The 13,061-nt window shown below is 42.0% G+C and overlaps 1 protein-coding gene and 1 non-coding gene across 2 annotated transcripts in view; both read left to right on the top strand.

Moving 5' to 3' along the window:
• The first annotated feature begins 1,635 nt into the window (after positions 1 to 1,635).
• cabp7b (calcium binding protein 7b) overlaps positions 1,636 to 13,061 on the top strand; it is a 23,305-nt gene continuing 11,879 nt past the window's right edge. The window contains exon 1 of the mRNA XM_008286490.1: positions 1,636 to 1,744. Coding sequence (XP_008284712.1) covers positions 1,636 to 1,744 — 109 coding nt within the window. The remainder of the gene's footprint in view (positions 1,745 to 13,061) is intronic.
• Positions 11,795 to 11,866, top strand: trnap-ugg (transfer RNA proline (anticodon UGG)). Its single transcript has one exon. It is a non-coding gene; the product is annotated as a tRNA-Pro (tRNA).

The following is a 13,061-nucleotide window of genomic DNA, read 5'->3' as shown; positions in this document are numbered from 1 at the left end:
ATAAAGAAAGCGATTCATTTAGCCTAATTATTTGACTGGCTTACTATTGACCATTTGTTTGACGGTAATTCTTCTTTATATTCTACCTTTAACTGCATTCACGCTTGATTAGGCGATTAAACTGTTGATTGAATACCTGAAATGAGCTAAGATTAGTAGCTTACTGAGTCAAGCAGAGCTGCAAATAACAATTGCTTTCACTGTCGATTAATCTGTTGATTATTTTCTCAATGAATCGACCTGTTTGGTCTGTTAATAGTCAAAAATTGTGAAAAAAATGTCGATTAGTGTTGCCCAAAGTCCAACATGATGTCCTCAAATGTGTTGTTTTATTTTTCACGTTAATCCAAAGATACTCAGACATCAAATATTCACATTTAAGAAGCTGGAATCAGAGAATTTTTTTTTTTTTTTGATGGCAATTAATTTAATAATCGACAACATATCGATTAATAGATGCAGCTTCAGGACCATGAGGCTTAATTCAATTTTCAGCCCCCCTCAGCTTCCATTTAGCCTCCTGCCTGCCTCGACTGCTTCACTTGTTGCTATATTCTCACATTTGCTAAACATGCACACCTGTATGTTGTGTTATTATTCAATATCAGACTGTTGGAGTGCAAAAAAAATCAAGATAATCACATTACAGGTTCAGGTAGGAGATGCTTACAGACGGAGGAGGAGGAGGAGGAGGCAGCAATAGTGTGTGTGTGTGTGTGTGTGTGTGTGTGTGTGTGTGTGTGTGTGTGTGGCAGACAGCTGGAGACAGAGAGGAGCATCACTGCCTCATACAGCGTGTCTGTATCAGATGAGAGGGGGTCACCCAGGATTCCCTTGAAGCTGCTCTCCAGGAAAAAAAAAAGAAAAAATTACAAAAATATGTCACCAGATTTGGTTCCTACCTCGGTTACCGGATAGGATCAGCTCGACACTGCTGCTACTGCTGCTACTGCTGCTGCTGCTTTATCTGGTGTCATCGATTTTTTTTTTTTTTTTTTTAAGAAGATGCCGAAACGGGAAAGAAAAGTGAGGCAGACTATATCGGGAATTGAAAGACGCGTTGTAGGAATCAGAATTGCGCACTGATTTTTGTAATTAATCTAACATCTTTCTTTATGATTCCAGTGCAGGATTTTACATTAGGATGACAAAGTAGCCTGTCCATGCCATTGACTGGACGTGGATTTTTTTTTTTTTTTTTGATACGAGCTAAATATCTGAATGGAGATTTAAAAGGCATTCTCGATGCCCAAAAACGTTCCTCGAGCTTTGCTCAACAGGCTATGAAGTAAAAGTTTTACGTGTCATTTTTGGATGAAATGGCATCGCCTATTTGCTTCATATCTTGCTTACAGTAGGTTGCTTCAGGCTATGCATTGAATCCAAAGGCGATTTACAATCTGCATTCTTGGTTTAACGCGCGGCGCACAATAACGCAGCGAGAGGGTTGAACTTTGCGAGGGAAAGAAAGAAAAAAAAAAAGGTGGGGGGTTTCCCTGTTTCATGTGCTTGAGATTTTATCTAAAATATCAAGGACAGTAGGAAAGGGTCTGCCAAAAAAAAAAAAAAAAAAAAACTCCGGAGAGCTTGGCTATATGAAGATCGCGACACAGTTGTTGCTTTTCCCTCGCAGAAATGCCAGTGCGTGCTGTGACCACCAGGTTCATGTACAAGGGACTTTGCACTATTCCAGATGTCCTCTCCTACCGGACCCCTGTTAACCTGCCTGAGGATGAGGTGGAAGGTGAGACTCGATTGTTTGGTTCGCTTACATTGTGCTTATAATCTGTGAAATGATCAGCTGTTGGAACAGAATTTGGCTTTTAAGAAAAAACCAGTTCAGGACCCTGGAGAGCTCCTGTCGCTGCTTTTTCCTTTTTCTTCAAATCTGACTGTGCAAGAAACTGACTGTGTGTGAAATGTTCACTAGTACAGGTTCTCTACGTTATGATCAGTTGATTTAAATTTGGTGGAGGCATTGACAAGCTGTGGTTTTATCTTTTTATCTGTTTTTATGTTGCTGCTTCTGATTTTTGCTTCAAATGACTGTACAGATTTATTGTTGAATTATTGTGGCTTCCTCTGCTAAAAACGTCCAATAATGCTCAATAATTGCAGCTTACAGTTCACTGCACATCCCAAGTTCATGGCACATTTTCATACAACACCTGCTGGTTTTATCCACGAGGCTTAATTGCACCTGATTTCACTTCCACTGTGAGCCCATTGTGCCTGAGCTAAGAGCCAAGACTGAAGAGTCAGCGAGACTTCACATTTTGCCCAACAGAGAAGACGCTTCACTTGGACAAAAGATGCTGTGATGAATGGCAAATTAATGAATATAAAATTAAGAGTTACAAGACTATTTCTAGAGAATCTAAGGCAGATAAAAACCCATCAATGCGATGAAAGATGGATTCATTTTGAGCCGTAAATTACATCCTCTCATCTCTGGCGTCCTGCATTTTGTCATTAATTGCTAAAAAAAAATGACCACCAGTGTTTTTCTCATACACCAACTAAAAGACCCACTGAAGCATTAAATTCACTCTTGCTATTGTAACTGCATTGCATAGCTGTTGGGAATGGAAGGGTTTTTTTATTTTGTTTTGGCAAATGGTCCTCACAATGAGAAAGCACAGCTGGCAGCGGTTTGGAACAAATCCAGGCAGACTACAATAAAGAGATAAGTCAGATCAGATTTGATATCACCAAGTCTTTTATGCAAAGGGAATTCCATTTCCCCTTCTTCTGTCTGCAGGTTGCCCAGGCCCACAAGTGGCTGCCTGCCCTTGCTTTGAGCCGCTCATTTGACATTGAAAAGCCACTATCTGCGATGACGACGTAAATTTAATTAAAAGGTTGGCAGTGGAAAAGCAAGAATTAGAACAACAGTAAAGGATTGTTGTGTGTCGGGAGAGGAGCTGCACCTCCGGTGTTGGTATGGAGCCTTTTCAGGTGATGGTCTTTTCAAATTGTACTTTTACTAATTGAGAGTCATTAAATATTCGGAACATAGCGAGACGGAGCGCTCGGCCGTGAGTGCATCCACCTGAGGAGGATTCACTGAGCACGTAATGCGGCGCTGCATTTGCGTGGCCTCACACCTCAGAGTAAACAGCGCTCTACCTTTTCTTGTCACCGAGCAGCTCCACTGGCAGCTAAAGAGCACTTTGCTGGTAGTTGTTGAGGGAGATAAGAGAGTTTCACATTAACCTCTGCCATTTACACATCCACAGCCAGTCTGAGGATCAACAACCTCCCACTTCGCCTTCAACACTGCTGCCACCTTGACACACGACGGCGGAGCTGCAGCGCTGTCTGCATGAGTGTTGTTGCTCTACGAACAGGAGAGGTCTGAAAATCAGGCTATAAATATTGTTTCATCCACAAAATCTTTAATTACTGCAGGGCAGAAGTTCCCTGATTGCTCAACTCATGTAATTACTCTCCCTAATCATATTTATGGTAATAGCTTCTTCCATGCAAGGTGCATATATATCCCCAGTGCAACCTGACATGTTTAGAATCGTAATAAATCGGAGAGTCTTACAGAAACGTCAATAATCTGTCGTGCTGCTAATACCAGTATTTTGCCTCCTGAGTTATTGTTCTATTATGTCTTGAAGGAAATGATTTGATAGTTACCTCAACTCCCCAAATACATCCACTTGCCTCAAGCTTACTCAAACTTGGTTATAACAGACGAGACAATAAGTTGCGACCTCAAATCAATGGGAGTTTTCTCAACGTGACATTGAGCTGACTACCATTTTGGAGTACACACTGACAAACACAATGCAAGGACAGAAGGACCTTGCATCCTGTGCAAAGAGACGCATCGCACAACGGACGGTACAGGAAACAAGCTGCACCGCATGCACAGACCGAAGAGTTCAGCCTCAGCTGCAAGTGTCGATGAGCTAAATTACGTTTTCTCAGCAACAACCCTCCATTAGTTAATGTCTGCGAGCTGACCCCTGAGTCAAGAGGTAAAGTGTGGTGTTAGTAGGTCTGTGTCTGGGAGATGGATTGTCCACAGTAACACAGAAAGAGGCATAACAGTCCCAAGTTTTCCAGCAGCTGTTAATTTATTTATTCCTAGAAATCAATTTCCTCTAATGTTAAGACATTAGCTTAATGTAAAACGGCTCAAATTAGCCAAGCAAGTTTGCTTTGGGGCAGAATCCGATGCAGAAGCGCCCCAAGCTGCAGTTTCTCAAACGGCCACTAGATGCTGTTTGAGCGGCCGTGTTCGGAGGCATTGAACCGACTGGCAAATCTGGTTTTTAAACCTCTGAATTCCTAGCAGCTGTTGGGCTCTTTGCTCCTGCCATTTTTCACTGCAATCTAAAGTGCAATATATGACCTCTATGGAAACAGCAGAAGGAGAGGAGTGCAGTGTGACTCAGTGATAAAGCCATAAAGCATGAAAAAGGAGAAATGAAAGTTGTGTTTCTATGTTTACCTTCCAATAATTGAAAAAAATGGAATCAATATGTAGAATTGCCCACAGCTGTTCCCAATACTGGAGGGAAAAGGATGATTCTCGATATTATAGAGTCTACTATAGAGCCTCCATACGATATTTATGACTTACATTTTTCATTTGTTTCAATACTTCTCTTTGCTCTGGTGAAACACAGCCTGCAGTCCACCTGGAAACTCGGTCATGGCTCCAAACTGCACTGAAGTTTCTGGAGTCTAGCTCATGCAAAGGATTTATTTTGGGCAAAAAAAAACATGCATTAAGTACAATAACATGTAGGATAAAGCTATTTTGTTGGAATATCATGATTTTAAACTTGGATTTGGGTCATTTTTCTGAGTTGTTCAGTGTAGTTCAAATGTTCTGTCTCTGATAAATGCGTTTCAAATCTATTGTTGGGGTTTAAGGTTCAAAAGGGTTAACCAGAGAACATGAATGACACTTTCTTTTTTTTCTAATCTCTTCAAGGACTTCAATAGATGCTCTTGATGTGTGCATTGGTGCCTTCTCTATTTAAAAAAAAAACTAATTTAAAAGTTAAAGAAGAAAACAAATAAATTGGAGCACTGAAAGTAATTGGGAGACACTGTTCGTTTAAGAACAGACTCGTGGCGCTGAATTATTTATCGGCTCAGTTGATGCTTAAATTAAATGCATATAATCAACCAATAAATATTAAATAGCCCAATGCTCTATAGAGATGATGTGTGATCATCTCAAGATCACACGAAAGCTGACATTCAATTTGCGTCATATGTGCACGACGCTGACCCTCGTAAAGTTAGACATTGGCTTCACTGTTTCCCGAAAACTGTATGATTCATGCGTTGGCAGAGACGACAGTGAGGATTACAGACTGCGCTGAATGCAGAGGACATTGTCTATAGTGGCTGAGGCTGATTAAGTACTCACAGTTGTTAATGGATCTGCAGTTTCCAGGCGATGCTTTTGGAACAGATGGTTGCTTAGGTGTGCCGGGGTCAGCGGCGACGCTTCCTGCCCTTTCCTTTACCCTTGTGCCATGCACTTGTCATAAACCCCCCGAAATGTGTTCAAACCATTAGTACAGTAAAAGCGTCACATGCTCAGGCTTCTAAAGCTCTCCCCTCCAAACCTGATTAATTTAAGTCTTAATTACGCAATCTTTTAACATCCTAACCTTGAGCGCTGAGTTGTGAGGTGCTCTCTCTGTTATGACTTCATCTTGCGTACACGTGAGGGACGAAAAGCCCATTAATTCAACACAAATAAGCCGTTCGGGTTGCGTTGTGTGAAAAACAGCAATTAGTATAATGATCACGTTCGTCTACGCGCCCGTCAAACACTGATGTGTGTATTTATCCTGCGAAACACTGTTTGGCGGAATGTTTATGTGGGCGTTACGCTGTGCCAAGTGTCTCCCCGTTTAATGAGCGCTATATTAAAACCACAGGTATAGGGCCAATTTCAACAGATTACGCACGAACAACTGGGATCTCCCGTGATACTTCGACTACGGTGCATCGAAATTGATCCGTTTTGCTGAACTGGTTCACTCTTAAATGCGTACAGCACGTCTGATCAGCTGTTTGTACGTATAATACACATGTCAAGTCATGTTTTTGGGCTTTAAATATGTTAGAAAAATGCTAGACAGCATGTATAGACAACCAGGATCAACTATCTTCATGCTGAAGTATCGTGCTTCCCTTGTACTACAATTACTAAAACGCAGGCCGTAACTTACAGTAAACTGACAGACACTTTAACTACACATGTGTCGACGCAGATAAGACTCTCGTTTTACGGCTCAGCAGTCATGACTTCCCCGCAGTTGTACTCTTGGAGGTCTCGGCGAGCTTTTATCACTCCTCGGTGCATCTCTGACAGAGGATGTGAACAATATTTATAGATCGCAGCCAGCAGGAGAATCCCCCAGACGTGGAGCATTGTAGTGGAGTGTAGAGCGTCTCGCACTTTGTATGCAAAGCTGACTTGTATTGTGCTTACAGATGGAGTGCCTTTCGCAGCAATATTGTTAAGCACACAGCTGTATGTGTTACAGCTGAGTTATGTTTGATTCGCTGCGGTCGAAGGAGCTCTCTGTATGAATGAGTCACTCCTGTCCTCTTGTCTTTATTGGTGTTTTTGACTTCACTACAAACCAAGAACTACAGTCGATGCATCATTTTCTGTGTCGTAGTTTGTTTAACGCAGGGTTTCTCCTTGATAAATAAGTTTCTGGCGCTTCCCCAGGAGAGGTTTTAGCGAGCGGCGAGGAAAACTCACCAGCGTATGTGCTAATTGGGGTTTTATTGACTCAATCAGACATGTTTTTGTTTATGAAATGGGTAGAAATAACATTAAATCACAGATTTCTGTCCAATAAAGTAACACAGGCTCATTGTCTTTATAGCCCACCTCCTCTAAAGGCTCATTCCAAGCCTGGAGAAGCCCCGTAATGTGGCTTCCTCTGTGGTCAAAGACAAATGTCTGGTCATTACTGATGCAGCCGTCGAGAGAGAGATTCACCGTTTCAAACAAACACTCTTACAAGATGTTAATTATGAGCCTGTGTCCTTACTCTCCCCTTGTCCGTCCCCCGACAACAGCCCTATTTCATCCACATCATCATCATCCCGAGATGGGAAACACTTAAGACACAAAGCAAATATTAACTCGTGAAACCTTAACTGCGCAGTTGCATGTTGGCTATTAATCCTTCAATGTCACCGAGCGGCGGGTCGAGTTCTTCATGTAGGTCGACTTAAGAAGGGCCAAATAAATTGAAGGTATTGACCTAATATCACACAGCGATGCATCCGTCTCAGCGGAGGAGGTGTCAACACATCGTGAGCAGAGTTAACAAGACCTAACGCCGCCAAACAGCAGCAGAGTGTTTGTTTTTTTAACTCCACTCCTCCAATATTTTATTCTAAAAACCCTGAGAAATCTGTCAAAGACAGGCAGCTCCCTGAATAATAGAACGCCGCGCGGTAAAGCCAAAGACAATAAAGAACAAAGGCAGACACAATAAACTCTTACAGCAACAGACACGAGCTGAAGTCAAATCTGTTTGGGGGTAATACATCATTTAGATTTTGGTCATTCACGGTGGCAACAACCGCTCTCATCAAACCTCTGATTGTTTGTAATTTTCCCCCCTCGAAAGGAACAGCTCACGTGGTTTCAGCTCAGCCTACAAAGAGCTGCAGGTAGAGATTTCAAGTGCTTTCTGACAGCAGGAGTTGTTTTAGCTGCAGGGCTCGAAGCAGCACGTCCTCACCCTGCGTAGTGAGCGCGTGCGGTGTTTGTGTAGATGTAGTAACATGAATACGCCATAAATCTGCGATATAAAAGAGTGAAGCGAAGCCGCGTGGGATGATGAAATGACTTCTATTTTTTAACGCGTGCACGTCTTATTAGGAGACAACAGAGGATCGTGCACCACGTCTTGCGGCATCGTGTTATGTTTTTTTTGACTAAGAAAGTGTGCGTACTTTGACGCCCGTACCTGCATTTGCACTGCATAAACAGACAGTTTTGTAATTACTTTGCAGAGAGCTGTTCTTTGCACGAAGCCGGCTAAGGTGTGTTTAAATGAGGCGTTCAATAATGGGTTCAAACTGCACTTTGTCAGCGCGTTGGCCAATGCAGCAAAGTCTGCAGGGTCCAAGTAAATTGATTCATTGTTTGCTTGCTGAATTGAAAAGTCTAGCCCTCTTTGAACCTATAAATTCCACTTATATATATATATATGTGTGTGTGTGTTTTGGGGTTTTTAGTCACCCACAAGATGAGTTTTTTTGGTCTAGTGTAGCCAAAAATGGTGGTAAAACTGCAGTCATTGCCCTATTATTTGCAATTTTGCACTATTTTAAGAGTATTTAGATTATGTATGGAGCTATTTTTGTTCCGTTGAGAGCACATTAATAGAGTTCGCTCAGCTGTAGCTGCTGGTTAATATGGTTCACATGTGGGTTTCCTTCCTCCCTTTTATTACCGCAGAAGAAGGTTGTCATGGGTGTCATCATACGACTATTGATGTAACCACCTGGGACGGGCTCTTATTTAATGAAAAGAGTCTGACTCATCTCCCAGCGAATTATTTTTATCCTCCAACCAATTTTCAGCGAGCAGCCTTTTGATAAAGAAAACTGTGTTCCTGAATGGTTCCGGTGACGCTTTGCAGCTCGTTGTTCTCGTCGCGCTGTCAAAATAAATGAAGCGAAAAATGGGTTTGAAACTTTTCTGAAATTATTATTCATGTTTGGGGTTTTTTTTTTTGACTCAGAATTAGATTTGTGAACGAAAATAATTTTTTAAAAAATCGCTCAATATTCTAATTGTCCCTCTCTGTGTTCTGCGATTGTGCGTGGAGTGAACCATTAGCGCCCCGGGGGGAGTACAAGCAGCCACAGGCCTGGTGATGGACCCACACATTTGATCATGCAGTCGTTTATAGCTACGTTGGAAAGGTTTGGACGCATATGGGAACGTTTGGCTACTCAAAGGCCGGAGCTTTAGGCCAGAATATCGTTGATGCTCAGACTAAACGTAGAGCTGCAGCCTTCAAATGCATTAATTAACATGCTTCTCCCTCCACTCACAATTTAATATAGCCGATAGACCAATAACTGAATGAATGAATCATCTATACAAAAGACAGACAGGATAAATGAACTGATAAATAAATTACAGTGAAGACGATGTTATTAAAAATAATGGTATGAACAGTATTTTGTCCATCGTATTATATTAACATGCATTTAAGCTGATTAGTTGTTGCATAATTTTGAATAATAAGCTTTTTTTAATTACTATTTTTGCTTAAAATATGAAGCAACATCCCAAATGTGGACGATTAAAAAGTAAACTGAGACAATCATCCACATGTGGAGGATTTTTTTTCTTTAAAAAATGAATAATGTAAAACCCATTTTCCATCTGATTCATTCTGAAGGTCTGAATTAAACAACTAACTGGTACCGACCCTAATTTGTCTTAATTTAGGTAACACACGTCAATTAGGGGAGGCGACTCTCTTTGTATTCTGTCATCTCTGGACATGAAAGGAGCCTAATGTAAGATTTTTTTTTCTATTAAAGAAACTCCTTTATTTACATCTCTTTCATCCCAGCAATTGGCTACGTCTTGGAATGACGTAAAACAAGCTGTTTGATCCCAGTGTGGGAAGACTTGAGCCTCCTTTTGCTGACGTATGTTGAGATTCAGTTACTGATTGCAAATGGACACATGAAAATACAGTCGTGACTCGACAATCGATAGGAAAAATGAACAGAACCCATTAAAAACCGCCTTAACATAGCGGCAGCCTTGGATTCCGACTCCGACATGACATTTTATGTCACACGTAAGGATAACGCCGTATCATCTGACTTAACAATCTGACAGATTGGCTACGTTCAGACTGCAGGACTTGATGCTACATTCAGATTTTTTGGGGAAATCCGATTTTTTTGCGAGTTCGTTCACATTTCCAATTAAATGCAACTTGTATGTGATCTGCTGTGTGAACTTCATACGACCCAAAAGTGTCCCAAATGCACAGAAGAGGACACGACGACGTCACATGCAGCGAGCGTGCTCAGTGTTTACGGAAGTAAACATGGATGGTGGCGGCAGCGCTATCCTAAACTGGCATCAGCAGCCAAGTACTGCCTATGCGTTCCGGCCACTTCCACCCCGTCAGAGCGCTCCCCCGGGGTGGAAGTGTCCCCCGACAGCGCTGAATATTCTGATATTCATCATTAATTGGAATATCCAGAGCCCAGAAAGTGCTATTGGGACCAGCCCTACTAGTTATTATAACAACTATGAGCAATAATTAACAACAAATGAGCCTTCCAGCATCAAGCCCTCCTTGTATCTCGACTTCCATCTTGACAATCCGACAGCCTTGCTATCCGACATAAACGAAGGTTTTACATTTAGTGTCGGATCATCGAGTCACGACTGTACACCAGATCCTGTAGGGATTCACCAAAACATCATCTAGATTTGACACATACGAGAAATACGAGAAGAAGCCTTGTGTGAATAGTGTGAATTTATGTTGCTGTTGATGTGCAGTAACTGTGGACAGCCTGTTGTTCCCTTCAGTTCCATGTGGAGCACAGAGACCTCTCCATCTACCTCCCGCTGTATCGGTGCTATTATCGTATTGCTGGATGTCATGATTGTTGCTGAAGGTGAAGAGGGCTTTCTGCAGTGATCTGGACAATCACAGTCGGCCTCGCTCAGCGGTTTGCGGTGCATAGCGGATGACTTTCCTCAAGAACAACACTGTTTTTTTGTTTAAGAGGCAGCGTGTGTTTGCTGTGAATCCCTAACATTTTACAGTATCTGCTCCAGAGCATAGCAATAATGCAGAAGAGCTGCCCAGTTATCTTCTTGTTTATCAGCAGTATGGTATTATCTCCTGGAAGGATGCACTGGTTATAAAGAGTATCGTCTAGAAGGATGGCAAAAAAAAAAGCAGTAGGTCGAAAGTGCATCAAAGATATTCTCTGTTTAATCGTATAGCAACTGGACTTGCTTGAGTTCCTTGAAGACGTTCCACCTCTCATCCAAGAGGCTTCATCAGTTCTGACTGACGAGTTGGGAGATACTTATATTCTTTAGGAGCCATTAACACCTGAGTTTCAGCTTCAAGAAACTCAAGCAAGTCCAGTTGCTACGATTAAACTACGAGAATAACCATGACCTGGATGACTGAGAATCTTCACAGATACTAACTAGTTAATGATAAATACAACACTTTTACCTGCACTGCAAAGACTAAAGCAAGTTTGGGCGTCGCTATAAGCTCACCTAGTTGAGTTGGTGACCCATGTACAGGGGCTGTCGTCCCCGATGTAGGTATGTGGGTTCGAATCCCGCTTTGCTGCAACCCCTTCCCCCATTCTCTTCCCCTACTTTCCTGACTTTCTCTCGACTGTCCTGTCTAATAAAGGCAAAAAGGCCAAAAAAAGACTAAAGCAAGTTTAACATAGATCTAGCTATGCAAGACTAAATGCGAGGTATTCGAGTTGTGGACAGACACGTCTGGCAAGATGGAACTTTCCCAGCAAATTCGTAATAACTTCTCAAGCTGGAGAAGAGCCCTAAAAATTACAAATACACACGTCCCAACAATCTGTTTCTATTTAAATCTTAGCGGCAATGAGATATTGATTGACTTGTCGGTGGTTATAAGTCTAATTTTGGGAGCAAATGGCTGAACAATGCAGCAAACCCTCTCAGCTACACAACTCATAAAGAGAACACAGACATCCATCNTCGTCATTTTACAGCTAATTGTGTGGCTCGTTGGTCTGGGGGTATGATTCTTGCTTTGGGTGCGAGAGGTCCCGGGTTCAAATCCCGGATGAGCCCTTCATTTGGTGGTGGAACTGTCTCTGAGCTACTGCTGGGTTATCAGGGAAATATATGCAATCAATGTTGCTCACCTTCCAATGTACACATACAGGTAAAATTCAGTAATATGGGTGACTACCATTCATAGTAGCTCATTTAAAGAAATGCTACAGAGCATTTGAGGGGAGAAAGTTCAAGCACAGGCAAAAAATCCATCTTTTAGTCATGATTTGAGTACTGAATATTCTGTCAATAGGGCTGCAAGGTGGGTCGTTGGTTAGCACCGTTGCCTCGCAGCTACAAGGTCGCCGGTTCGCGCCCCAATGAGGACACCCGGGATCTTTCTGCGGGAGTTTGCATGTTCTCCCCGTGCAGCGTGGGTTCTCTCCGAGTTCTCTGACTTCCTCCCACACAGTCCAAAATCATGTTGAGGTTAATTGGTGATTCTAAATTGTCCGTAGGTGTGAATGTGAGTGTGCTTGGTTGTCTGTCTCCAAGTGTAGCTCTGTGATAGACTGGTGACCTGTCCAGGGTGTCTCCTGCCTTCACCCTGAGTCAGCTGGGATAGGCTCCAGCCCCCCGTGACCCTAGTGAGGTTAAGGCGGTGTATAGATAATAAAAGGATGGATATTTTGTCAGTGTATGATGCTAATTTATCAAACTACAGCAGCCTGTGGTACAATAAAATGTTTTCATTCATCCTTTGCTTCCCTTTGCCATATACATTTATGAAATGCATCCACACACACAATAATACCACTGCTACAAATGTCCAGCTGTAAATCTTCCTCATACAAAGACTTTGTATGTCAGAAAAACATTTAAACTTTCTGACAGTAAACAAATCAGACTTACAGCAAAATAGCAGCTGTCTGTGTTTGACAGCTTTCTGTCTAAGGTGAAAAGAAGTAAAATTAAACCGTTACACCGTGACCGATCATATCTCTATGTTGAGGTAACTTTATACGTAATTAAAGCGTGCAGCTCTCTCACTCATATTTATCTTCCAGCTGTCTAATGCTGCAGGTATTCAATAAACTCAGAGGAAAGACTTCTACAAACGGCTGGAGCAACAAATAAAACGTCAGCCAGCTCTTTTTCAACCCCATGTTTTTTCTCTGCATTCCTTCTCGATACTCAACAAAAAAAAATCACATTACTAAGAAATATAACAACATGTACTAGTAACTGATGTGTACCACAAATATGTACC

This window comes from Stegastes partitus, unplaced genomic scaffold (genome assembly GCF_000690725.1).
Source record: "Stegastes partitus isolate 25-593 unplaced genomic scaffold, Stegastes_partitus-1.0.2 Scaffold456, whole genome shotgun sequence".
Classification (NCBI taxonomy): domain Eukaryota; kingdom Metazoa; phylum Chordata; class Actinopteri; family Pomacentridae; genus Stegastes; species Stegastes partitus.
This window is presented reverse-complemented; position numbering and strand designations above follow the sequence as displayed.